Raw genomic sequence first — 24,865 nt, 5'->3', positions numbered from 1 at the left:
TGATATTCTTAGAAAAACAGCATAAAACATTTATTTACCATTTTCCATTTAGTATGACATCTGAAATGAAGGTAATTTCTTATAAATTAAATTCCTCAACATGTCTGATTAGTCTTAGAATCCATCACAAATATTCATCTTAACAATTCCACTTTTAAAGGGTAACAGTTAACATGTACATATGTGCAAAAGCTGTAATCTTACTAGATTTTTACTTTACAGACAAAAATAATCAATCTACAATGCATGCAAACAAAACTTTCTTTCAGTCATTAACTCCCCATTTCTTTTAGGCTGAGGTGAATTCGTTGTTCTTCTCTATGGCACAGATGCGACATTCGCTATGCTCTTTTTATGAGTAAAAACGTTTTTTTTGGCATTCACATCACCCACATTGGCAGAAATTACTCAAACTACTAAGAAAAATAACCCTTCACCATCTGGTAATGTCCTCTGGAATGCAGTTACAGACAGTCTCTGCCGCATCATACCGAGCATGATAATATGGTGTTCATCAGGATCTGGTGAACCGGGTCTGAAATGGTCCAAGGTAAACCTTATTTCTGTGTGTCCGTTCGGCCGCGGCTGCTGTCCGCATCACAGCTATTTTTGGAGCCGGCTGTGATGAGGATGAAGCCGGTGAAATGTTAAGTCCGTTCCTCTAGCTTCCACATACGGCTGTGGAAGAACACCGAGCCAGCCGAGGTAAAGAAAACCCTAAAAAAAAAAACACCAAAAAGACACCACCCACAACATAAACATCACACCCATACACACACACACACACACACGTTTTACGCATCTCATACACAGACTCAGGATTCCTCGGTGCTGACGTCCAGCTTCCTCTGAGGGATGTAAACAGTGTTGGGGGCCGAGTGTCCGCCGGTGGTTACCACGGCAGCCAGCGGCGACAGGGAGACGGGGGTGTGGAAGAAGCTGTGCGGGGGGAGACCCGTCCCTTTGGGCGTGGTCATCAGAGGCTGCGATACACAGAGTTCAGTCAGTCCGCTGTGTGATGGCTTTAATTGGAAATCACAGAGTAGGTAAAATTCTCTCTGACATCAGCATACTGAAAATAGCAGGATGTTATGTTGTTTTATAGGTTGAAGTCAAAAATACTAATGAGAAAATAGGATAATATGTTTATTTCTGAGACACAAATCTTTCTAGAAATGGCACTGGCTTGCTAGAATATAAACAACAATTTAAAAATGTCATTACAAAGTGCAAATAATATAATTTGGATGGACAACTTGTGAAATTGTGATGGTCAAGCGTCTCATTTGTGATTACTACAGCAGAATAAAAAGGAGCTAATATCACCATTCATTTTTCTGACCCACAATACGTATTGTCACATTTTTATATTGTGATATATTGAATTTCAATCTATCCCATCCCTAGTGTTTTTATTTACCTGTTGAACACTGATGAGAGTGAGCGGCTGCCCAGCCACAGACTGCTGGACGGGAATGGGGGACATGGGCTTGACGAACACCATGCCTCTGTGCTGCAGGCCCAGCGGCGGGGGCAGCGGGCTGGGCGGGGCGTCGCCTCGCTCCGGAGTCTGAGGCGGAGCGAAGGCGTTTCCCGGGCCGGGCCCCGAGATGAGGCCCAGGTTCTGCAGGGTGAAGTTGAGGATGGCGGGGCTGGGGCTGTGGATGTGGTGGCTCTGGGCGGAGTGCGGTGAGGCGGCGGGTCGGTGGAGACGGAGGCTGGTGGGGGTGATCTCCTGGGCGGGGGGCAGTCTGGAGCCTGAGGAACACAAACCATGAGAAACAGTGAGAAATCTCCAGAAAAGGACATTTTTAAGACTTCTGAAATTGTAGTTAAGCGTGTGTTCTCACATGTTTGGAGTGATTTATTTAAACTCTGGAGCGTTTCCTCCTTTAGTTCAGTTCGTTTGACCAGGTGAGAACAATGCCATTCAAACTCACCAAATAATCGCCCTGATACGCCTCAAAATGTGAGTCTCGGTCTTCTAAGAAAACAGGGGTGCGGGTCTTTAGGAGTGAGAGCGTGATCTGAACCAACTACAGCAAATAGCCCCAAACCGCAAGGTGTTATGGGTACATGAAGCAGATCTGAGAGCCAGCAGTTCCTCATGCTTGGAAAGCCCAGCAGAACAAAATGAAGTCTGGACTGATGCTCATATTCAGCTATTTCTTCATGTGTTCTTAACAGGTTTGAACACCAGAGAAGGTAAATTACGGCGAAGAGTGCAGAAAAAGTCTGGGATGACATTTTACCAAAACTCTGTCTAATAAATGAGCTACTTGTGAGTCCATGTGACTTTTGTTTACAAGCCCTGGTTTGCTTTTAATTGGCAGTGTAAACCTAAAAAAAACCCCCAAAAATAAATAAAACAAAACCAAGATAAACTTTTCCACTACGGTTCGGACCAAAGACAAAATCTAGGTTCACCCTGACTCAAAGCAAACATTTAACCATATTAAATGACATTTTTACCTGCAGTGGGTGTGTGATAGATGTTGTAGGTGGGGGTCGAGGCCTTGTTGCTTTCTCCACCGGAGCCTTGAAGATCCCTGTATCCGAGGAGAGACTGCTGGGAAATGGGGATCAGGTATCCTGCTGGCACCAAAGTCTGGACAGGCAGAGAAACAAGTGTCACAAATACTGCTGTTGAATCAATTAACAGAAGAACGGTCCAGAACCTGCGCCACCGGGCGGTGAGAAAAATACACTTCTCCAACGATGTAAACTCAGTGTCCTCATGTTTCCACGACTGTTCCTAAATATTCTGTATTTTTGGAGTTAGGGTTCAAAAGCCTGGCCTCTCCGGTGTTAAAGGGATGTTGAACTTTGGTAGTACCTTGGGTTCTGTAGCTTCCTGGCCATGATATAACCCCAAAATCAGCGATTCTCGATGGAATGAAGAAAATAATATGTCTACCAAAATAGGCGAGAAACAGTGACAGACTTTTATATATTGTCAGAATCTGCTCAGAATCTCCACCTTTTTTTGCCTATTCACAATTATTGATAAACATATTATTTTCTTTGTTCCATCTGCGTAAGTTTCCTCCGACCGGATTTCAGTGTTACACTTGTTCAAACAGAAAGGTTTAATAAACATAAAGAAAGAGATTCACTTAAAAACAATTCAGCAGCATGACTAGTTTTTTTTATATATTGTCAGAATCTGCTTTGTTGGCGTTTGTTTATGTGCTAGAAGTGTGATTTTCAGACTGTTCCTCCATACAATGGCAGTGAATGGAGAGAGAAAAAAACAATTCTCCAATCTCCTCTTAACAGATCACAGAATCACTGATTTTGGGGTTTTATCATGGAGGAAGACACAAAACCCAAGGTACTACCAGAGCTACAGAGACCTTTAAATGAAGCAGAGTAAGCAGTGTGTGTGTGTACCTCAGTGTGGAGGTGTCCGGGCGTGAGGGGAACGGCTCTGACGGGCGTTAACCCCGCGTCGCTGTCGGAGCTCACCGTCTTGTCCTCCCTCTCCAGGAAGGTCTCCACGCTCTGCTCTAGCATCTGATTGGCCGCAGCGCCGCCGGGGGTGTTGATGAACTCCGGGTCGAGGTGGAGGGCGCGGGGGGAGGGTCGGCTGGACAGGTGACCGGCGCGATGGGATTTTAGACGAGCCTGCAGGATCTCACACAGCTTCGGAGAAGTGTCCTACACCAGAGAGAGAAGAGAAGAAATATGTCAGACATCTAAAGAATAAGAGCATCGCCTTTTCTTCAGTGGTTGTTTTTGTTGTAGAGAAATTGGCAGAGGACTAGCCAAACACTTTATACCAAAGTTTACACAAATAAATGGAGACCAAATCTATTTGCATGCTGTTTAAACAAGTTTTAAGGAGTTTTCTTACGGATTGAGTTGCACTGAAATATTACAATAACACAAACAAATGACTGCTGCTATGTTCTCAAAAACTAAAACACCAATGTGAAAACGTTTTGCATACTGTGAAAAGAATCTTGAATAGTGGCAAATAAGATCATAAGCATCTTAAAGGAAAAAAATCCTCCCTCAGATGCTCTTCCACTGTTATATATCACCAATCTGTGATGTTCAACGCATTCCCGGAGTTGTGTAATGTTGGAAGTGTTGTAATTTACTTTTTGGTGAACCCACTTTCCCTCAATCTGCCTCATCTACTTCTACTTCAGTTAGTGATTTCCTGTATCTGGACATGACGTTATGTTGTTGTTGGCCAGTTATCCACAGGAATAAGAAAAATACACAACCAAACAACAACATGAGCCGAGAAATGGAAATCACCCATAGCCGTTTCTTTTAACAGTGTTTTAAGTGTAAAAATCAATACTATGTTATATAAATGACTAATGTTGATCAAATAGCTGAAGCAGCAGTCACTTCCTACCTTGAAGTTGGGGTCGGTTCTCTTGGCCTTGGAGGGGCTGCTGTCCGTCGCTGGATCTGAACACGGCCGTTTGGGCGCCAAGGGGCTGAAGTCTGACGCTCTGGAGGCCGGCTGGCTTTTAGCAGCCGATTGGCCGTTCGGACTCTGCCCCGTCTTATCCTCGAAGGTCATGGAGCGTACGGCGAGGCTGGTTGGCTGCGGCCTGGCGAGGGGGTGCGGTCTGAGGGAGGAGGGGTGCAGATACACGGCGTAGGGCCCGCTCCCTCTCTGCTGAGGCAGCAGCACGGGGATCAGCGGCGAACACTGCGCAGGAATATAGGGCATCGTCCCTGTGGGCTGGTGGGGGAGGGGGGTGCGGGGGGTGAGGGGGGTGAGGTGGACAGTAGTGTTGACTCTGGGCTCCTGGGTCGGAGTTAGTGCTGGTGCCTGTGGCGGCTCCATCGTTTTAGCAGCGTTCGGTTCTGGCTCCGGTGCGGCTGCAGCCGGCGCAGTAACAGCAGGCTTTGAACCTTTAACTCTGGTCCTGGAACAGAAACAGGTGAGTTATCCTCTCATCTAACACTGCAGTTTCCCACAGAGATGGAAAAGTGAATTCATTCTGAACTCTGAACGAAGCCAAACTTACGTCGACTCCTGGTCAAGTTGGATCTTACAGATAGCAGCGAGTTGGGCCATTTTGTTAGGAAAGTCAGTGTTGGATGAATCACCTGAGGGGAGAAGAGACCAAAAGGGAAATCAAATGTTGGACTTAAGCATCATTATGTTGGAGCCATTTCAATTAATGAACATACTGTAAATATTTTCTCAACAGTTTTACTGGCTGAGACGTAAAATACATGGGGCGATAGCTTAACGAACCAGGTGTGCGACAAACAAGGAAGGAAAGCGCCACCTTTTATTACCGTTCATTGATTTGATACTTTGAACTCTTTCGAATCATTTTCTTTAACCTACGTTGTCCTTTTTGAGTTGAACTTGACACATGCACACATACACACACACACACACACTCATTCAAACACTCATCCTCCTCATCTGGACCCACTGAAACACTGTCTGTACTCACTGAGGACGTTCTTGACGGGGCTGCTGGGGGCGGAGTTGATCTTGCGGCGGTCGTCCTGAACTCTCTTGGCCAGCTTGATGAGGGACGGGTGTCGGGTGAAGCTGCGTTTAGCGCCGGGTGACGAAAAGAGGTTTTTGGCACAGTTGTCTACCGAGGCGCGGGACTCCAGCACCCTGCGTTTCGTGGATGGACAGCCGGACGCGGAGCTGTCCGAGTCTGAAACAGAGTTTACCGTTTAGTCTGTGAAACTAGGCAAAATTACTTTGACAATCAATCCATAGTCAAGAGAAATGGAAACTCATGAAATAAACTGAACCCATAAATATAAATTCAAGAAAGGTAAAGTCACAAAATGCATTGTAAATTGCGGACCACAACATAATTACTAGGGATGCACCGATCCGATACTGATATCGGATATCGGTCCGATACTGACTCAAATAGCTGGATCGGGTATCGGTGACAATGGGGCCGATCTATTCAATTCAATTCTATGCTTATGTCTACGTGCGCATACTACGTCATGCGTCAGCAGCGCGCCGGTAGACCCGGCCATTTGCCTTCGGTCCGTCCGGTGGCTCCTCCGGTCCAGCACATGGATGTATTAAACTAGGTCCAGCAGCTCCGGAGGATCCCGCCTGCCGCGCGCAGCGTCTCGCGCACTGAATTCTCGCTCATGGGGCGCGAGCCTCCCGCAGCTAGCATCCAGGCTAACAAGCTAACCTGGCGCCCAACCCTCATAACAGAGCCGGGGGGGTGAGCTGACCGGGGGTCGGTGCTGATGCTCGGTAGTTAAAAACACACCTGCATGAATACTTTGTCTCGGTTATATGTTTAAACTCTCCCGGGTCACCGCGCGGCCGAGCAGGCTGCCATTTAACCTGCGAGGTAAAGTAGTTTTCCACCAATTATACAATCGGCGCGTCCAGCCAGACTCCATTCATAAATCCAAAGTTTACGGGGACTCGGCTGTAGGTCAACGTTGTTTCCTGCCACAACACGATTTCAAGTGTTTTCCGTGTTCGTCAGGTACTGCTGCTCCATTCGGCCGACACATAGTCAGACTAACATACCTTGATTTTTTTTCTGAGGGCTCTTTCATAAAGCAAGATTACCAGTTAAGCCAGAGTTATTTCAGTAATTTAGGCTTATTCTGCATATTTTGAATGTTTTGTTTTTACCAAGTTACTTGTTTATACTACTTGTGTGAATTGTGATTTAATTTATCAAGTTTGTTTGCACTAGTTTGTGACTTAATTGTGATTTAATGTTTACATTTTGTTCTCATTTGATGCAGTTGTATTGTTTTATACTGGAATTTTAATTCCTGACCAATTTGTTGCTGCATTTAAAAGGTTTACACTTGAATTGTAATTCCTGTTAATTTTGAAGATGTTTTACCAAGTTGCTGGAGCACGATTATTTATTATTTTAATAATAAATAACAATTGAGTACATTTACTGTATATCTATGTATTTATTTGTTACATTTTGTTTTACAAAGTTAGGAAAGCAATGTTAAAGTCAAGCCTGATGTTGCTTTACACATAAAAGAATGATCCCAGTCTCTTCCACACAGTGAGGCATAGCCTACAGTTTATTAATTAAACACTGGTATGGATCGGTACTCGGTATCGGCCGATACCCAAAGCCCAGTTATCGGTATCGGTATCTGGACTGAAAAAGTCGGATCGGTGCATCCCTAATAATTACAGCATTAAACATGCTATTTTTACCCTCAGGATCTTACAACACCTTGTTAATTTTCTTTTTAAGTCACTTGCAGGAGCGGAAGTCTGTCCATACCTTTAACTTTGGGGAATTCTGCGGGGCCGACCCATTCGAAGGCCGGTTTCCTCCCCCTCTCTTCTGTCACATGGACTTTCTCTATCAGCTTCAGGCTCCGCAGCACGTTAGCAATGTCATACAGCCGCCGCACTTTGGCTGCAAACAGGAGAAAACAGTGAGATTCCCTTCTGCCATCACAGCAGCACTGAACGGATCACACACACACACACACACACACAGTCCATCCAACCTGATGAAACACAGCATCCAAAACATCCAATGTCACCAGCTGTACACTCAACTCTATAGATTTTACTCCCAGCATCAGATGGAGTTTCCACAGCTGATCATACTGCATACAGAATACATGACAGGAGTTACTGCATGATCATATATGTATCATATATCATATATATATATATATATATATGTATATATACTGTAACTGTATGCCATTGTGGTACAAATATGACCATCTACAGTGAATTTCCACTGTGCATTTCTGTTAATTGTATTTTAGTCTGAATCATATTTACTGGCAGTAGTTTCTGACTTGATAACATTGGTTTTTGAAGTTAAACCTCTTTTTAAAAATTATAAAAACTGATATAATATTGGCGGGTCACTCTGTCCAAAGCTTCTGAGGTGAGTGATACCAGAATACCCCCCCAAGAGACTTTTCGATCATGCGTATGCACACATGCATCACTAAATAGCTAAGTTATAAATGTGATTTTACACAGCGATTTGGCTATTGCCCATTTAATGTTTCATACATAGGGAAAGAATTGAAAAGTATTGAGTACCAAAATTCCTGTCTTGGTATCAGCATTGAAACAAACATTTTGGTATCGTGACAACACTACTGTGTACTCACTCTTGAACTTGTTTTTGTCTTGATCCGCGGCCTGGTCCTCTCCAATCAGGATCTTGGCAGCCACGTCCAGACTGACCACACGAGGGTTGGAAACCAGGAAGAGCATGACAAACTTCTGGCTCATCACCCTCAGAGATTTGTCTTTCCGGCTGTTTACAGAAGCTGAAGAAAACAAAAGGGGAACCAAGTTATCAGATCAGCGCACCACAAAACCAGGAAAACTTGGTTTATGTGCATTAACATGGTAAACGGAATTCAGCCAGTTCAAACAAAATGGACGAATTTAGATCTAGTACTAGGCTCTGAACTGTCTGAACCAGAGGTGTGACCAAGTCAATTTTGCTCATGCCCAAGTCAGTCTCACGTCTTGAGGCACAAGTCTCAAGTCAAGTCCATGTCATTAATGTCAAGTCTCAAGTCTAAATGTAGAACAAGTCAAGTCAGGGCAAATCCAGAGTCCAGTATCAATTTAATATCTTAAAGAAAACTAAATATCTAGGACTTTTCAATGCAATATGGTTTTAATAGGATAAAAACTTGGTAAGAGCATCATGAGTTTGATTTCTATAATCAGTTTCAACTTCAATAAATTCAATCATTCCATACAAATTCAGAAAACAGAATTTAAATTCAGTCGTCTGCTGGAACAAATCTCATCACTTTCAATCTAAGTCATTTACACAAACACAAGATCTCAAGTCAAGACTTTAGAAACCTTTTCAAGTCATCAAAGTACAAGTCAGAGTCAAGTCCCAAGTCACCAGAACCCAAGTCAAGTCAAGCCTCAAGTCTTCTCTTCATGCATCAAGTCAAGTCAGATCTCAATTAAAACTGTGACTCGAGTCCTGACAGAGCTCTCCAGTCTCTCACCAGCTTTAAACTCGACTCCTGGAAGCTCCACAAAGAACATCTCCTTCTGTCCCGGCTCCCCGTCCTCCGCCGCCTCCTCGTTCTCCCTCTCCTCCCCGTCGAAGTCGAACTCCTTGTCCAGGCAGCGCTGCCGGATCTGCTGCATCTGCTGGCCGTAGCGGTGCTCCTCGCCCACCTGCCTCAGAATGGCCAGCGTCTGGGTCAGGTTGGCGCGGCCGTGCCAGGTGTAGCGGTTCTTGGCCGAGCGGCTCACCATGTGCAGGCTCTCCAGCACGTTCATGATGTCGTAAATGCGCCGCCGCTCCACATCTGTGCAAATGGGAGGGGGGAAAATACACATGTGTGTTAATCATAATGAATTAGGGCTGAAAGATACTGACAAAAAAATCTACGTGTGATTATTTGACAGAATATTGCAATTGTGATTAAAACTGTGATTCATATCATCACATTTTCTTGTCATACATCTTTTAGAACTTTAAAATTGTTTAAAGAAATGTGATTATTTTGAAAAGAAAAATAGATGTCAGTCTGCGGGATTTACTGGGTTTGAGTCTGATGAAAGATTTTCACCAATATTGTACTTCATTCATGGACCAAAGATTACCTGCAGCTCTAAAACACTTTGTTTAGAAATCCAGTTTGGACGAAACTCTCTCTTAAGCAATTAATTGCAGCCTCTGCCATTTGGAAACTGCAGAAGTTCATATTGCGTTTTCGATTCTTTTTCAATTAATTGTTCAGCTCTAATATGAATTGGTGTCACCATTAGTGAAAGAATCAGATCATAGAAAAGAAACTGAAAATGACCATAGGAGATACGAAATTCTAACCAAAGTAAGTGAAACGGTCTGAAGAGCAATGAAGAAAATCAGGTCACCTGCCCACAGGGTTCCTACACAGTTTGGATTTAAAAATGTTCCAGACCTTCATTTCCTGATTTGAAGATATTGCTGTCCAGTATGATTTACACAGAGCCATCTTGCCCCTACTAACTCTGCCACATCACTCTATAAATGAACATTATTCTTCACATCGACAAATATCAGAATATGTGAGATGACTGGGGTCTACAACCACAGAAAATGTGTAGTCGTATGTATACCAGGACAGTACAGTATTGTTCCATACTTCTCGAAAATGATGTGCAATCTCCAAACTTATCGGGAAATTACGAAATTATTTTTCCACACACACATCTCCAAACTTTCCAGACGGGTGTAGGAAGCCTACACCCGTCCTGCCACCAGCGTCGATGCAGCTTTTAAATCTGTAATGCCATGAATTAACCACTATTTAATTTATCGTTCTGTACATTTTTGTATTTACATTCATACTTTCTAGGCTATTCCCGTTTTTAACCGTTAATTGTACTGGTTGAATATGTGCTTATTGCGTATTGTCTATTGCTTGTGTCTGAATATTGCACTGGGTGCCACTTTACTGTTATTGTTTTGTTTTTGTCTGTCTGCTATTTGCACTGCACCAGCGTACCAAGCTAAATTCCTCATGTGCATATGTACTTGGCGATCAGAATCTGAATCTAAAGGCTTTTTAACTTTTTTCTAAGAGAATAATGCCTCAGATTTGTTTTTCTTCATTGCTCTTCACAGTCTGAACAAACCAACTTCCAATGAGCACCTCGCTATGACACTCTGAAGCCAAGTCAGCGTTCCTCCTCAGGGCCAACAAGTGGACCGGTTCTTATAGAGTAGGTAATATATGAGAATACAGCAGACGTACTGAGTTCGGTGGCCACGTCGTCCAGGCAGATGTCGTTGTTGAGGGCAGGATCGGGGAAATCTGGGTAGCGGGCGAGGAACTTGTGACAGAGCAAACCCAGACTCTTCTCCTTCCTGCTGATCAGTTTCTCGGCCTCCTCCCCCTGTTCAGCGTCCTGCAGGTCGATTAGAGAAAACATCAGATAAGGAACGCATTCTTCTGAACATCGCGACTCATCAGACCGGTGTCTGTTATGTCTAATATGTCAGAGTGATTTGGTTTGGAAACACTTTACTTTACAATGGCTTTATTCCAGTGTATTAACTGGAAGATGACGTTTTCATCAAGTACCTACACAGTAATATTGTGTACTTGCATCAGAGGTGTGGACTCAAGTCACAGTTTAATTGCCTGAGACTTGACTTGATGCATGAAGAGAAGACTTGAGACTTGACTTGACTTGGGTTCTGGTGACTTGGGACTTGACTCTGACTTGTACTTTGATGACTTGAAAAGGTTTCTAAAGTCTTGACTTGAGATCTTGTGTTTGTGTAACTGACTTAGATTGAAAGTGATGAGATTTGTTCCAGCAGACGACTGAATTTAAATTCTGTTTTCTGAATTTGTATGGAATAACTGAATTTATTGAAGTTGAAACTGATTATAGAAATCAAACTCATGATGCTCTTACCAAGTTTTTATCCTATTAAAACCATATTGCATTGAAAAGTCCTAGATATTTAGTTTTCTTTAAGATATTAAATTGATACTGGACTCTGGATTTGTTCTGACTTGACTTGGAGTTCTACATTTAGACTTGAGACTTGATTAATGATGTGGACTTGACTTCATCTACATGTAGACTTCAGACTTGTGCCTCAAGATGTGAGACTGACTTGGGACTCGAGCAAAGTTGACTTGGTCACATCTCTGCCTTCCAATACTTTTATATAGGTTAATACACAGGAATAAAGCCTTTGTAAAGTGTTATTTATGTATTTTTTCCTTTACCTGTGTAGAATCAAGGGCTTCCCCTCCGTCATTGTCCATGCACAGCTCTTTCTCTCGGTTCCTGATGTCGGGACTAGCTGCACTGATCAGCATTTTGAGGTTGGAGGTTGGAGTCCAAGGCTCTCCAGAACCCGAACCCGCTTCCCTTCCTTTTGTAGGCGTAGTGAGAGAACCCATGTTCAGCTGGTTCTCTCCTGATCCTGTACCGTGGCCAAGTCCTTTCCTTGGAGTTTTTACTGGGACTTGTGGCGCTACAAAGGCTTCATCCTATTCAGCAAAATGGAGAAAGCAAAGATGATAAGATACAAGCTTATTCATTCCAGTTTGAGATATGGCAAGCTTTCTGTTAAAGACTGAGAAACATTTAGGTAAAAGGTTCCAAGGTACTAACCTTAGAATGAGATGTCTGGGTCAGGTTTTGAGACTCAGTCGTCGTACCTGACATTTTCCACCTTAGCAGAAGAATAAATAGATTTTATTAGCTATCTTGGAGTTAATACACTGATGGGAGCAACTCAAAGATGCTATGAAACAATTGTAAAAGCCTTAAAAACTCTACCACAATACACTGACAACAGTATGTGGCAGTGCAAGCAGTAGTAATCATAAGCAATTGTATGTCACCATGATAGTATCCGTGTATATGAATCTTTTGCGCCATTTGACCAGAACCATGGTGGTCAATGTAATTTTTCCCGATTTCATCACTTTATAAACCCACATCTCACTGACAGTTAATGTTTACCTTTTTGTCATTAATCTAAAGTTACTTGGTTTTGAATTCTTCACCGTGACTCATTCATCGCGACATTATTACAGTAAACTATCTAATCCAATCTTACCTTTTCTTGACTGCATTATGTTTGCTGGGTGACAACATTTTGATAATCGCGTGATAGCATTTAATTAAAACTCCGCTGATGAAGTAGTTAGCTAGCTATCCTTTGGCTCTCTCTCTCTCTGGTTGACGTACGCTAAGTTATTAAAAAAAAATCAAATTAAATCTAATCAAAACAGCAGCTCGATCTTGGCGGTAACTGACGTGCGTTCTGTCGAATCATTGAGCCCAACGGACTCACCGACGCGCCCTCATTTGATAAGAAGCAGCCAATAGGAGCGCAGCACGAGAGACCCTAGAGGAAGTGGAAAGACTGTCCCGCGCAGGTAAACATTTTTTGAAATCCTGGCGCGGAATGTCTAGACGGTAACAGCGGTGGCGTGCTTTAAACTTTGCTACATTTGTGGCAAACACCTCTAAATCACGATAAAGAAAACGCGTTATAACGCGTTACGAAGGCGACGGCTTTTAAAGACTTTACCGACTGAGTTTACGTACAATTTAATGCTTGTTGTGACTCCACCAGATACGAGCGCGCGCGGTTTGATGTGGTTTAAGAGCTACTAAACCAAAGCTAATAAATCGGATCATCTAGCAACTCTTGAAACTAATGTTAAAGACTTTTGTTATTAAAGAAACGACAACGGCGGTTAACTAACATTGAATGGCTAGCGAGCGAAACAGCTTACAGTAAAGGGAGGCAGATGGTGAGGACACAGAAACCCAAGTTTTGGTCAGACTAAACATTTTGTTGTTGTTTCTTTTTGCTAATAAGAAGAGCAAACGGCAGGTAAAATACACATTTGAGTTCAGACTTACCCAGTAAAACAGAATAAACAGGCCTTGCTCAAACGAACCTTCCCATCCTCGCGTTAATGTGGATGGGTGCTGTGTAGTCAAAAACAACCGGTTATATCCAGATGAAAGGTCAGTGTGGTAAAATGTGGATTTTAAAAATAGCAAAAATGTCCAAGAGTTCAAAACGGAGCATAAAATGTGCGCGGCTCGCTGGATTTACATTACTAGTGGTCAGTAACTTTACTTGGGAAAGTTTGCCTACTTAACCACCCAGTTGTGACCAAAACCTACGACAGAGTTTGTCCCGCCCAGTGCGCGAGCATGCGCGCTCCCGTACCCCGCGCCGACCCTGCACCTCCCCCTCAAACAGGCGGGGCCGCGGATACTGTACACACACACACACACACACACACACACACACACACACACACACACACACACACACGTCCAAACACTCATCCTCCTCATCTGGACCCACTGACACACTGTACTCACTGACTACAGACACTTGTCCAGTGTCTCTTGTAGGCCTATATTGATCTCCTATGGTATCACTATAATATTCCTATAATAATAAGAATACATTTTATCATTAATTATTAGTATTAAATCTCGTGTTTGTGTCATTTGATACTATACATTATGTGATATTGTGCAATTGTGATGATGTATAATGTAAGCTATTTTTGAAAAATTTCTATACTTTTTATTAGCCTATACAAGACATTTTAGATGGCTGTAGTCTATTTAAAAGCCCAGCTAGCGACTGAGGTTGGAGATAGTGTGCTCACATCTTTCATTTTTTTAAAATCTTTTATTTTTTTATTTTATTTCAATTGTGAAGTGCAATCGTGTTAACTGTCCCTATCAAGTAAAGTACTAAATAAAATGAAACAAAATATTTATGTAGCGTTTTTCAACGATACTTTACATTAAATAGTATAAGTGTAAATAAAAACAATGTAAAAACCTATACTAAAACCAACTCTGTAACCAAGTATAGGCTTAATATTTCTGTAAGATTAGTGTGTCTATGGTACTCAGCAGAGGGTTTAGAGTGACATTATCATACTTTATTCTTTTTATCATCTTTTTTAAAAAAAAATCTCTAATAAGATTTCTATAATAGTCCTCATGGGGACTGTGATACTCACTGGTGGGTTAATAGAGACCCAATCGTGCTCTATGGTGTTTTTTAATCTCCTATGGTATTACTATAATATTATATTATAAATCACTATAATATTCCTACAGGGACAGAGGCTATATACTTCTGCTGTGGTATTTGTATAGTAGGCTATCCTAAAAGAAATGATTATGGGATTAAGCTATATCATTTTTTTTGCAAGGAATTTTCTGTTTGAGCTTTCTGCTTGTGTTGGGAGGCGTTTATAGGCAATGAACTATTTAGGGGATTTTCATTTTCACTAAAAATATCTAGGCTTAGGGCACAGAGGCTTGTTGGATTTTCTAATAAATAATAACTATCTTTAGTCTTTATTAGAAAAATCGTCTCATGTAATTTGAGGTGAAATTTGGGTTGCTGGTAGTAGATCAGATTAGATAACCTAGACTTTATTGTGGAAATTTGTCTTGGACACAACAGTGCCTGCTGTATAAAATACACATAAAAACACATCATCTTCCACAACAAAACAGTAAAACAGCTGTGAATCACTGCTTACTGCAGTTCACACCTTGTCGTGTCTCTGTTTCGGCGCTAGATGGCAGTACAACCCTCCTGTCCGGTTGTCGTCATGGAAACGGACGGGCGCCTCGAAGGATGTGCAGAGAGCGGCGGAGCTCGAGGCAGCCAGTGACGTAATGTTATGGATGTGAGAGAGCGAGTGGGACCCTGCTGCTGCCTTCACGTGCTCCTCGTAATGTACTGATTCCGACTTGGTAAGTAGCCTAATATACTTTAACGACTTGTCGCGCGTTCACATGCTTTTGGAAATAACAACACATTGAACCATAACAAAGCTGGTTGTTGTAGCTGTTATTTTACTTTACAAATCAAATGTTACACTGTCATTCCTGTTGTGTGGTTTATGTAGCTATGTTCTTAAATGTTTTTTTTTTTAATGTCTGTAAATGGATGACTCAGTGCTCTTACATGCAAGGCAAATTCCTGTAAATGGCTAAATAAATGAAATCTAAAATCCGAATCTGAAGCTGCGCAGAGCTTCAGCGGCAGAACAATGAAGATTTTCTTGTTTTAAAATGTGTGAAAACTGTTAAACTGTCGCAACAGTTGAACAAAGAGTCAAACAAGTGAAAATAGAAATGTACAGCGATACTAGGCTACTTGTTTACATAGAATGCCAAACTACATTCATTCATTCGCTCTCCGACCCGTAAATGTCACATCACGGCAACTAGGCTGTATGCGCCGATTTGTCGTTTGGTCGTTCGTGCGCGCTCGACTCGTCCTCGCGATATTTCCGACAGTCCCTGAACGCGGCAGCTGGCTGGCTGCTCCACTCGCAGCCGGAGGAAGACGGACAGCGGCACGCACGAGGCAGGGACCATCTCGTCCGGGAAGGAAAAAAAAAAAAGAGAAGTGCGGGGTGAGCATCATTCTTTACTGCAAATATTGTTTCCCAATGTTAAGTTCTCCTTCTAGTTTATGCGTTTTTCTTTATTTTTTGGCAATAACGAGCAGTTCCAGAAAGCTGGGAGCAGCCAGTCAGTCAGGCAGCTCAGCAGCTCGCAGATCCTCCTGCAGGGATGCTGCAAACCTTTGCAGTTTGTTCCAGCTTTTAACTCTGGAGTTCATGGCATCTTACCTATTCTTAACTATCAGTTTATAAGCTGAATATGTTCTCTACCTTCACCTGAACAGCACAGCCTTAGGAGCAAGTTTGTGACTAAACAAAAAGTTAGCTGTGGATCTTCATGATGTTAAGTGGTGAAAACCCCACACCTGCAGTCTGCTGATGGTTTAGTGAGCCATGTCTGATTGCTTCCCAGTTGTACTGCCATGGATAAACAATTTCCCTAATTAAGTATCCAGCACAGGGTGAATTCCTACGCCATTTTAATTAATAAGCAGAGGAACTTTGTAATTACTTAGATTTGTCTCTCATCTAGAGGTTTATGAAGCAGTGTGTTATTTATTACAGTCTAGCTTGTCTATGTGTGTCTCTAATGTCCTCTTGACACCACAGTCTTTGCTTAAATGCTTCAATTTAACTCTGTTTTCTTTCTCAACACAAGCACTTGTTCGCTGTCAGGATACCACACTTGACTTTCGAGCTGTGAGTGACACCAGCTTTGACACCGCTCCTCCTTTCATTTGACATTTTTACTGTTTTTTGTATTGGTTGGATACTACCTGGAAAACTATTCCAAATCTATAATTTTTTTTACTGTTTGTACTGCTTGGAAAACTGAAACCTACTCACTGTTTTTCCCCACGTGGAAGACTGGGCTTGACTTTTGGCGGATGGAAAATAATGACGATCACATCTTCTGATGAGAGCAGATCTCCATGGCAGCGGTGATGGCGTCGGGAGGAAGAGCCGCCATGGTTCTCTCAGGTTCCCACCCTCTGCCCTGATGCCAGGTTCAGGCAAACAGTGGGGAGAAATGATATGACTGCAGCCAGGCGTTCGACCGAGGTTGGATCCTCCCTGAGATTGGGTGTCACTTTTTCCACGAGGCAAATTTGATGGACTGGCAGTTTCTTTCTTCTCGTGGCACAGACATTCATGCAAGCACAATTGGGAAGCAAGTGGGAAGGGGACTGAAATACTTTGAGTAGGTATTTCCTCTTCATTGCTGTTGGCTGGATACTGAGCTGTGGAAGAGCGTGAGCTGCCGGACCCTATGGGAAGATGGAGGCAGGAGCAGAGGCGAGTCCACCGCAGCACCAGAGGAGGAAACCTGTGCTGCACGGCTTGGAAGACCAGAAAAGGGTGAGTGACGTCAGATCATCTCCATCTAACCGTGTCCAGCTGTCCGCTCTGTGCTGAGCGACAGAGCTTTGACTGAAACAGAGGGGAAGGAGCGCTGATTTGGGTCCTTGGTGTAGAGCAGACAGGTGATCTTTGGATGCAGGTAACAGGTGAGTCAGGTAAATAACAAGAAAAGCAGAACCAAACTAGAAAGGAAAAACAAATTCAGCGACTCTTGGAGCGTTCTAGAAAATTGTTTTTATTCGTACATAAGAATCAAACCCCGATGAAGGCTTTCTGCTGGAACACAGTGGTTTTTCTGTACCAATAAAGGCGATGTTTTTAGAGCATCCTTCAGCCTCCAAAAGTCTTTATAAATATACAGTAAGATCCAGTCAAAACCAGTTGTTCCCAGCTAAAGAGAACTGTCCAAAAACTGGTATTTTGTCTCATTGCAAAAATGAAAAAGCCTTTATTCACATGGCAGGTACAAGCACTTGTTCACTGTCAGGAAACACCTGACTTTTGAGCTGTGAGTGACTTTGACACCTCTCCTTCTTTCACTTGACACTTACTTTTGTTGTATTGGTTGGATACTACCTGGAAAACTGAAATCTATTACTGTTTGTACTGACAGTTTGATGGCTAATAATAATCTCTTCTTTGGTGGCTGTCACCCACAGCGCAGTATCACTTCAGCAGCCTGAAACACCTGATCCTGCAGCCCGTTTCGCCCGTTTTCAGCTTCACTCTGGATTTTCCATATTGTATTGACACGGCGCTGCTGTCGTGTGAAAACCTCATAACTCCAATTTTTGGCAATTCTCATGTTTTCACTTCGACTGAAGGATTACATCCCCCGTTTGGTCTTATGAAATCCTTTCAAAACCAATTTAAGAAAAACTCTCATTATGTTGACACAGTGCTGCTGTTGTGTGCAAACCTTGTTACTCCAATTTTGGTGATTTTTATTTTCACCTCTGTCGGATTACAACCTGTTGGTCTCTCAAAAACCAATTAAATGAATCTGTCAATCTGGAGACAAGGCTGCTTTTTCTTGACATTTGGGAGATATGAGGTTTTCATATGCAGCGGTATATAAGCCTGGGCGTGAGTGGGAGGCACCAGTCACCAACGCTGCGTAGGCTAAATCCATCTCAGTGTTGATTCAGAGCGCATTACTCTTCATCTTGATGTGGAGTCAGATTGGATTTCCCCTCAGCCAACTGACTTGAATCTTTCACGCCCCATTCAGCGCCGGTCCCACCACGTTCTCAGGCAGAATAGCTGAAGAGGAGGGATCCCTAAATCCTTTGAGTAGCTGTGGGTTGGACAGATGTTTAGGCTTACAAGGTCACTGCATGCCTGTCAGGGTTCTGCCGCCGCCAAATCCGGTTCGGTCCCAACCGGAGCGGGGATACGTGGGACACTTCGCTCTCTCTGTTAAAGGCATGCAGGGGATTAAGTGGGATGAAAGGGTTTATTCCTTTCTTTATTTTCTTTTCTGTCCTCCCTCATCCTCCCTCTCTAAATTATTGATTTGATCAGGTGTGTTAAATTGATCACTTGGGATTTTCTGCAACATGAATATTAATTGATGAGACCGAAGTCCCAGCTGCTGTTTTCCAATTTTCCAGATTGCCGAGTGTCTCTTCAGATGCTAAGTGCCATACTGAGCAGCACGAGGACTTTTGGCAATTCTGGTAGAAGGACTTGAGTCTAGTGGTTGGACTGAAGCACAAGGTGTTCATGAATTCCCGGCCCATCCAGGTTTTATCTGTGCATTGTTGTTGCTATGGTAACCGACCCTGATACCATTCACAGAGCGAGTTTGCGCCCTTTGCATGCTCGATGAGGTATCGGCAGCGGCGCGTCGTCCACAGTGCGCCAGAAGCCACTCACTCACAGCAGCCGCAGACCTGGCGACATCATCAGCGCGAGACGAGACGAGACGAGACGAGACGAGACGAGACGCCGGCGCTCTCCAGGGAAGAGAGCCTGTGCTAGACTGAACCAATTCTCACTGTCTCCGTTAATGGACATCAGCCATCTTAAATAAATTGAAAGCACTGAGGTAGTAATGTGGACATGGGGGTCTCATTGTTGGAGAATTACCTCAGGCCTCTGTGCCCCCCCCCCCCTCACCCCCTCACCCCCCCGCCCATTACCTCTGCTGTGTGAGTTCCAGATCCTATATGTGATACTCGCCCCAGTAGGAGGTAATTGGATTTTGTTCTCTTTGTAGATTTCGTCTCTCACATGTCCCCTGCTCCATATATTAATGTTCATTGAGTAGCAATCATGGACCTACATGGCAAAGCCAGTGAGTGTTAGAGGAGAAGCAGGTGTGTATTGTACTGAGGTGGATCTGGGCTCGGGGTGTGACGGAGCGGAATATCAGACACCTGCCTGCTTGTGGTGCATTGGTATTCATTGAATGAGGATTTCCTGAGGTTGGCCCTATAGTGTAGAAAGGATTGAGGATGTACTGTATGTCTGTTCGTCTGTGCTTTGCCAAGACTGGACTAGACTGTAATGTTCTGGGGCGTCCTGGTGGCTCAGTGGATTAAGACGCGTAGCGTACCATGTAAACGCAACATCCTGGGTTCGGATCCGGCCCAGGACTGTTATCACACATCATCCCTCTCTCTCCCCCAATCTTTTTTGTCTCTCTCTTCTTTGAACTGTCTAAAAAAGGCAAAAATGCCAAAAAATATCTTTAAACTGTGTCGTCGTTGTTGGGTGAAAACCTCATAACTCCAGTTTTAGTGATTTTCATGTTTTAACTTTAATTGGAGGATCCTTGGGTTTAGGAAACCTTTTCAAAACTAACTAGAAGGCACTCGATAGAGCGCAACACACCGCCAACGCTGAACAATTCTCCAACTTGCAAAGCTGCAGCCTCCGTTATGATTTAGATTTATGTGCGCTCAGCTCATCTTTGCAATATTCCTGACAGTCCGTGAACGCAGCAGCTGGCTGTTCATATTATGTTTGTCTTCTTGGTTTGATTTTCTGACAAAATAGCAGGTGAATGTAACGCTGTTTAGCAGCCGACTTGGAAGTCCTGGATGTCGGACCCTCTCACCAGCACATGAACACAGCATAATAGTTATGGCTAAAAAAATTTAATTGTCTAGGCCTTATGATGGAAATCCCAGATCCAGTTCTTCACCAAAATCTAATCAACTGATCCTTGAGCTGAGGGTGATCTGTCAACCAAATTTGTTCATAAATTTGTAAAATGCATGGCCATCAAGCTACAAACAAGGCTGTTATTTTAGTTCCTGAAAAGTTGACATTTTGGAGATACAAGGATTTCAGTCTTATTATCTCATCATTATAGATTCACTCCTTGTTTCTTTCCTCTATTTCACAGATTTGTGTGAACAGCATGATATTGGGTTGGAAAGGCAGATTTAAAAGCCTGTCTCTATGTCTGGACAGGCATGCTTGATTTATTGGAGAGCAGTCAAACACAGGAGCTGCGCGCTGATCTTTGATTAACGAAGTCTGAACAGCATATTGGCCAGTTGGTACGTATCTGCCTCGCATGTAGTCTCCTTCTTAAGAGACTGCTAATGAAACACCGACTTCTATGTTATTAAAAAGCATTTTGATTTACGTCCCGACCTCACAGTGAGTAATGTTAAACTGAGGCCAGAAGTCCAGACGGTGTTGACTTTGGTTCCCTGGAAGTAAAACAGAACTCAGTGGAATGAATTTCTCTTAGTTCTGTTTTAGGGCAATGTGTTTGGTGAGAAAGCAAAACTCTCTCTGAGAAAGTGCAAGGTCTCCCAACTCCTCCCAACTTGAAAACTGTCATGTTTCAGTAGGCAAACAGTGTGTGGATAAAAAGACGCGGTTTGATAGCAGCTCTCAACACCTTACTAACCTCTGGTAGTGATGACAAAGGGCGTTCTGTAATTGAAACTCTTATTGATTTAGCTCTGTGACGATGAAAGGGAATTTGACACTAATTGCTCAATCAGAACCATTGGAAATAATGTGTTTATTTTCAGTAGTGGTTTCTGACTGCTCATTAAGAAGCGTTTGATACGGTCGGGTGGGGTTCTCCAGGATAATGAGGTGTTTATTGTGAATGTGTTTGCTGCTGACTGCTCTGCCGCAGTCATTCTCTAATAGCCTCCTAATTAGCTAAGAGGTGCAGATGAGAGGGGAAACCCTGTGTGTTTATGTTTATTACTTTCACAAGATGGTCTTATTAAGATAGACTTAATCCTGAACAGCCGGATGCACTTCATACACACTCAGCAGCGCTAGAGAGGCCTGGTAACCAGAAATAGGTGTTTCGATGCTCGTCTCAGAGCCTGGAGAGCATCTTGTTGTCTTCTAGCCTGGGAAAGGCCTTCTGATACTTGCATCATGAGGTGAGACTTGCTCAGAGACAATATTATATATAGAGACAGTGCACTCAGTGTCAGTTTTGAATGGGAAAATCCATAACACTAAAGACAGCGGCACCGACAATGTTAGATGTGTCATCAGCAAAAGTGGCCAATCGACACCTTTGTGTGCAAATTATAAAGAAAATCAACCAATCATACCCTCAGGTTTACACAGCGGCAGAACTTTGTTATTTACAACAACTCTCACAAGTTGGGGGCAACATCATCCGTCTGCCAGCAACTGTTTCATTAATACATTTGAAATAGTTTAATGACATGATATTCTCAGATATTTAACCGTCAGCTCCCTACGGTGGACTGCATGATGACATCACTGCTGACAGGTGATAAAATGACAAATGTACGATGGAAGCCGTAAACCAGATTTGTCTTGAATGTCGTTATCTCACTGTTTAATGAAGCAGTGCATGGCGCTGTGTACAAACATCAGTAAGTGGAAAAAAGACGTTTTTCTGTGTCCTTTTGAAACGGAACTTTGATTTTAACACTCCATGTTGTTAACAATTCAGCGGTTTTCGGAAATATGTAATGCAAATGATTTTATGTATGTCAGAACTTTAGATACAGATGACTTTCCATTCATAGAGATAGGAGTCTTGTCTTGTTAGTTATAAGCTTCCTGCCCAGGGGGCGTTACCAAGATGGCGCCCGACTGAACCGACTATGCTTCATGAGGTAATACTTGTTTACCAATGGTACAAACAGTTCCATTGAAGCAGCATGTTTACATGCACACCAATACCCCGATTACTGGAGTAATCAGCTTCAGGCAATATTTTGACTACAACATTTATATGGTTTGAAGTAATGTGATTTCTCTAATAATCCTGTTTACATGGATTCATTCATTAACAATCGGTCTACTGCTCACCACTCCACTCCACTCCACTGCACTGTGTTGTTTGCTTTGTAAATACAACATCCGAGTTACTGCATCTGGTGACCTTTGTTTGGAAAACAAACAAACAAAAGAAATCTGACATGGAAGATTGAGCAGAAATCTATGTGTGTTAACCGGGTTTCGCTTACTGTGATTATGGCCTTACACAGATTTAGATAATCAGATAAAAATATTTACATTTCAATAGTCGGCATATTGCCTTAATGGGTTAAGATCGAATGTGTCTGCATGAAAATGTCCTCAAGGTAACAGAAAGAAATGGTATTTACTGTTTTCTCTGCTGTGTTTCCTGAACCGGTGGATTTTTCCAGACATATGGCACAAGGTCAGTGTGGCCATTCCCTCCCCGAGCCGCCAGCCTGTTCATTAGAGCTGCAACATCTGTGCTAACCAGCACTCAAATTGCTGCAGTCAGTGTCTCTCATCATTATTCACTTATATCGGCTAACAAACATGCAGCCTCTCTCTGGCTTGGTGAGGAGGCGATGCGGGCCGGTCCCTGCATGCCTGCGGCGTGTTCCTCAGCCTTTCGACTGGTTGCTGTAAAGATTTGTTGCTGGCACCTGAGCAGATTTGAATAACGAGCCATCTCTTTGCTCTCAGCGAGAATTGACGCTGAATTCCGACCCCGAGTTGAGACATCCATTAGACTTCGCCTGGTAATCGCCGCCCCAAATCATCTCTCCACTGTTATGTTGGCCCGTTGCCTAGATATGGAGAGAGACGGAGAGAAGGCGACAATTTGTCATTGACAGGGTTTGATTGATCGCGCGCGCCAGCAGCCTTACACTGCTGGTATCTGAAACTAATTGAACGTAATATCAGTGAGATAGGATGGCGTGATGACAAACGAGCAGCCCTGTGTGATTATTTAGAGCCTATTGTAGACATTATCCCCCATTCACAGTTGCTCTTTTCCACCCTTCCCCTGACTGGAAAGCTCAGATAGTGATTTGTATCTATAGTGATGATAGTGCTTGGCTGCCATTATCCTATTTAGCTCAGGTGTTCTCTAAAGCACAAACAGAAATCAACCCTTTTCAAGATTTTCAGTTAACCACAGAAGATCCATCAGCAGCGGCAGCAGCTTCCCGGCCGTTTGCGATGTCGAAAATCTTAATTGCATAAACGTCATTTTGCCAATAGAGACGAGGCTCTTTCAGGGCGCTGGAGAAGCTTTTCTCGCAAACCAGGCAGCTGCAGGAGAGACGGGGGATTTATTTTGGTGAAGGACTGTGTTTGCCCAGTCATGCAGCACTGACGAGCGCTGGGGCTCAGGGGTTTGGATTGGGGAAGGGGAGGGGAGGGCGGGGGGTGTGGGGGGTCAGAGGGTGGAGGTGGGACCGGGCCTGCAGCTCTCAGGCTGGGGGTGGGGAAGATGCTCCAGTCAGGATGCTGCTCGGCCCTCCGGAGCCATCTGGCCGTCACCCTCTCCCCGAGCCCTGAGGGAGGGTGAAGGACAGGTGGCAGGGGCTGGTGGGACGGCCGGCGCTCCGGCTACGGGGCGACACGATTGGCTAGCCGGGCCTAAAAGCCAACCCCTCACATACCACACACCTCGCAACAGAAAGGACATTCTTGATGACCCTGGAAATGGGGAAGAAATTAACTGCTTTTCAGAGGGCGTTTTCTGCCCTCTTGATCTGATTTTTATGGGTATATTGGTCCTTTTTAGTGGCAGTTTTATTGGACTATGAGATAAGACATTTGCATTGCACGTTGGCTAGTTAACACTCAGTTTGTACCACTATACCATCACATAAACAGAGAAACAATCAGACATTTTCTGCTGCTTCAGGCTGTGTACTTGTTTTCTGATCAAAAACCGCTCCGCTTTTCTCACCCAAAATGCACTGGAAAGAATCGGCCAGTCATACACTCCCACCAATCATCTACGGTGGCCCAAAGAGGACAGTAGTAGCATTCACGCGTGAATATATGACAACTTAATTAGAAAAAAAAACCAAGTGAAATGCAAATGTACTCCTAATTATCGGGGGTATTTTTCCCCCCTGATTGTTAATTTCACGGTCAAGTAATAAACTTTCAAAGGCGTTTTTGTCCAAGCCCCCGATACATACAGAAAAATAAAGGTGGACTGGAACTGGAACCTAAAATGGTTCTTCGGAGTAATGCCATAGAAGAACCATTTCTGGTTCCACAAAGAAGCCAAGGTTCTTTGAAGAACCATTTCTGCACTCCTTTGCTTGCATTGTGTTTGTGTTTATCTGCCCTTGTATAGCCTCATTTGCAATTGGGTTTGGTTATTTTCCACATTAATGCCATCACCCAC

The 24,865-nt window shown here is 43.4% G+C and overlaps 2 protein-coding genes across 2 annotated transcripts in view; one reads left to right on the top strand and one right to left on the bottom strand.

Annotated features, from left to right (window-relative positions):
* Nucleotides 1-57: 57 nt before the first annotated feature.
* Nucleotides 58-13,518, bottom strand: e2f8 (E2F transcription factor 8). The gene is made up of 14 exons (XM_071915392.2): nt 13,364-13,518; nt 12,098-12,158; nt 11,707-11,973; nt 10,717-10,870; nt 8,974-9,282; nt 8,104-8,265; nt 7,245-7,382; nt 5,439-5,654; nt 4,998-5,079; nt 4,373-4,895; nt 3,394-3,660; nt 2,473-2,608; nt 1,421-1,758; nt 58-983 (listed from the first exon to the last, which is right to left on the bottom strand). The coding sequence occupies exons 2-14, from the start codon at nt 12,149-12,151 to the stop codon at nt 816-818; spliced, it is 2,814 nt and encodes a 937-aa protein (XP_071771493.2). The 5' UTR covers nt 12,152-12,158; nt 13,364-13,518; the 3' UTR covers nt 58-815.
* Nucleotides 13,519-17,181: 3,663 nt separating this feature from the next.
* LOC144539369 (neuron navigator 2-like) overlaps nt 17,182-24,865 on the top strand; it is a 110,729-nt gene continuing 103,045 nt past the window's right edge. Inside the window, exon 1 of the mRNA XM_078283838.1 lies at nt 17,182-17,262. Within this exon, the coding sequence (XP_078139964.1) occupies nt 17,182-17,262 (81 nt within the window). The remainder of the gene's footprint in view (nt 17,263-24,865) is intronic.

Source organism: Centroberyx gerrardi, chromosome 1 (assembly GCF_048128805.1).
Source record: "Centroberyx gerrardi isolate f3 chromosome 1, fCenGer3.hap1.cur.20231027, whole genome shotgun sequence".
In the NCBI taxonomy this organism is placed as follows: Eukaryota; Metazoa; Chordata; class Actinopteri; order Beryciformes; family Berycidae; genus Centroberyx; species Centroberyx gerrardi.
Note: the sequence above shows the minus strand (reverse complement) of the source record. Positions and strands in the feature narration are given on the sequence as shown.

Coding starts and splice junctions, on each gene's coding strand:
- e2f8 (XM_071915392.2), bottom strand. CDS start 12,151: ATGTCAGGTACGACGACTGAGTCTCAAAACCTGACCCAGACATCTCAT. Junction 11,974..12,097: donor CCCAGACATCTCATTCTAAG/GTTAGTACCTTG, acceptor TTTGCTGAATAG/GATGAAGCCTTTGTAGCGCC. Junction 7,383..8,103: donor AGACAAAAACAAGTTCAAGA/GTGAGTACACAG, acceptor TCCTGTTTGCAG/CCAAAGTGCGGCGGCTGTAT.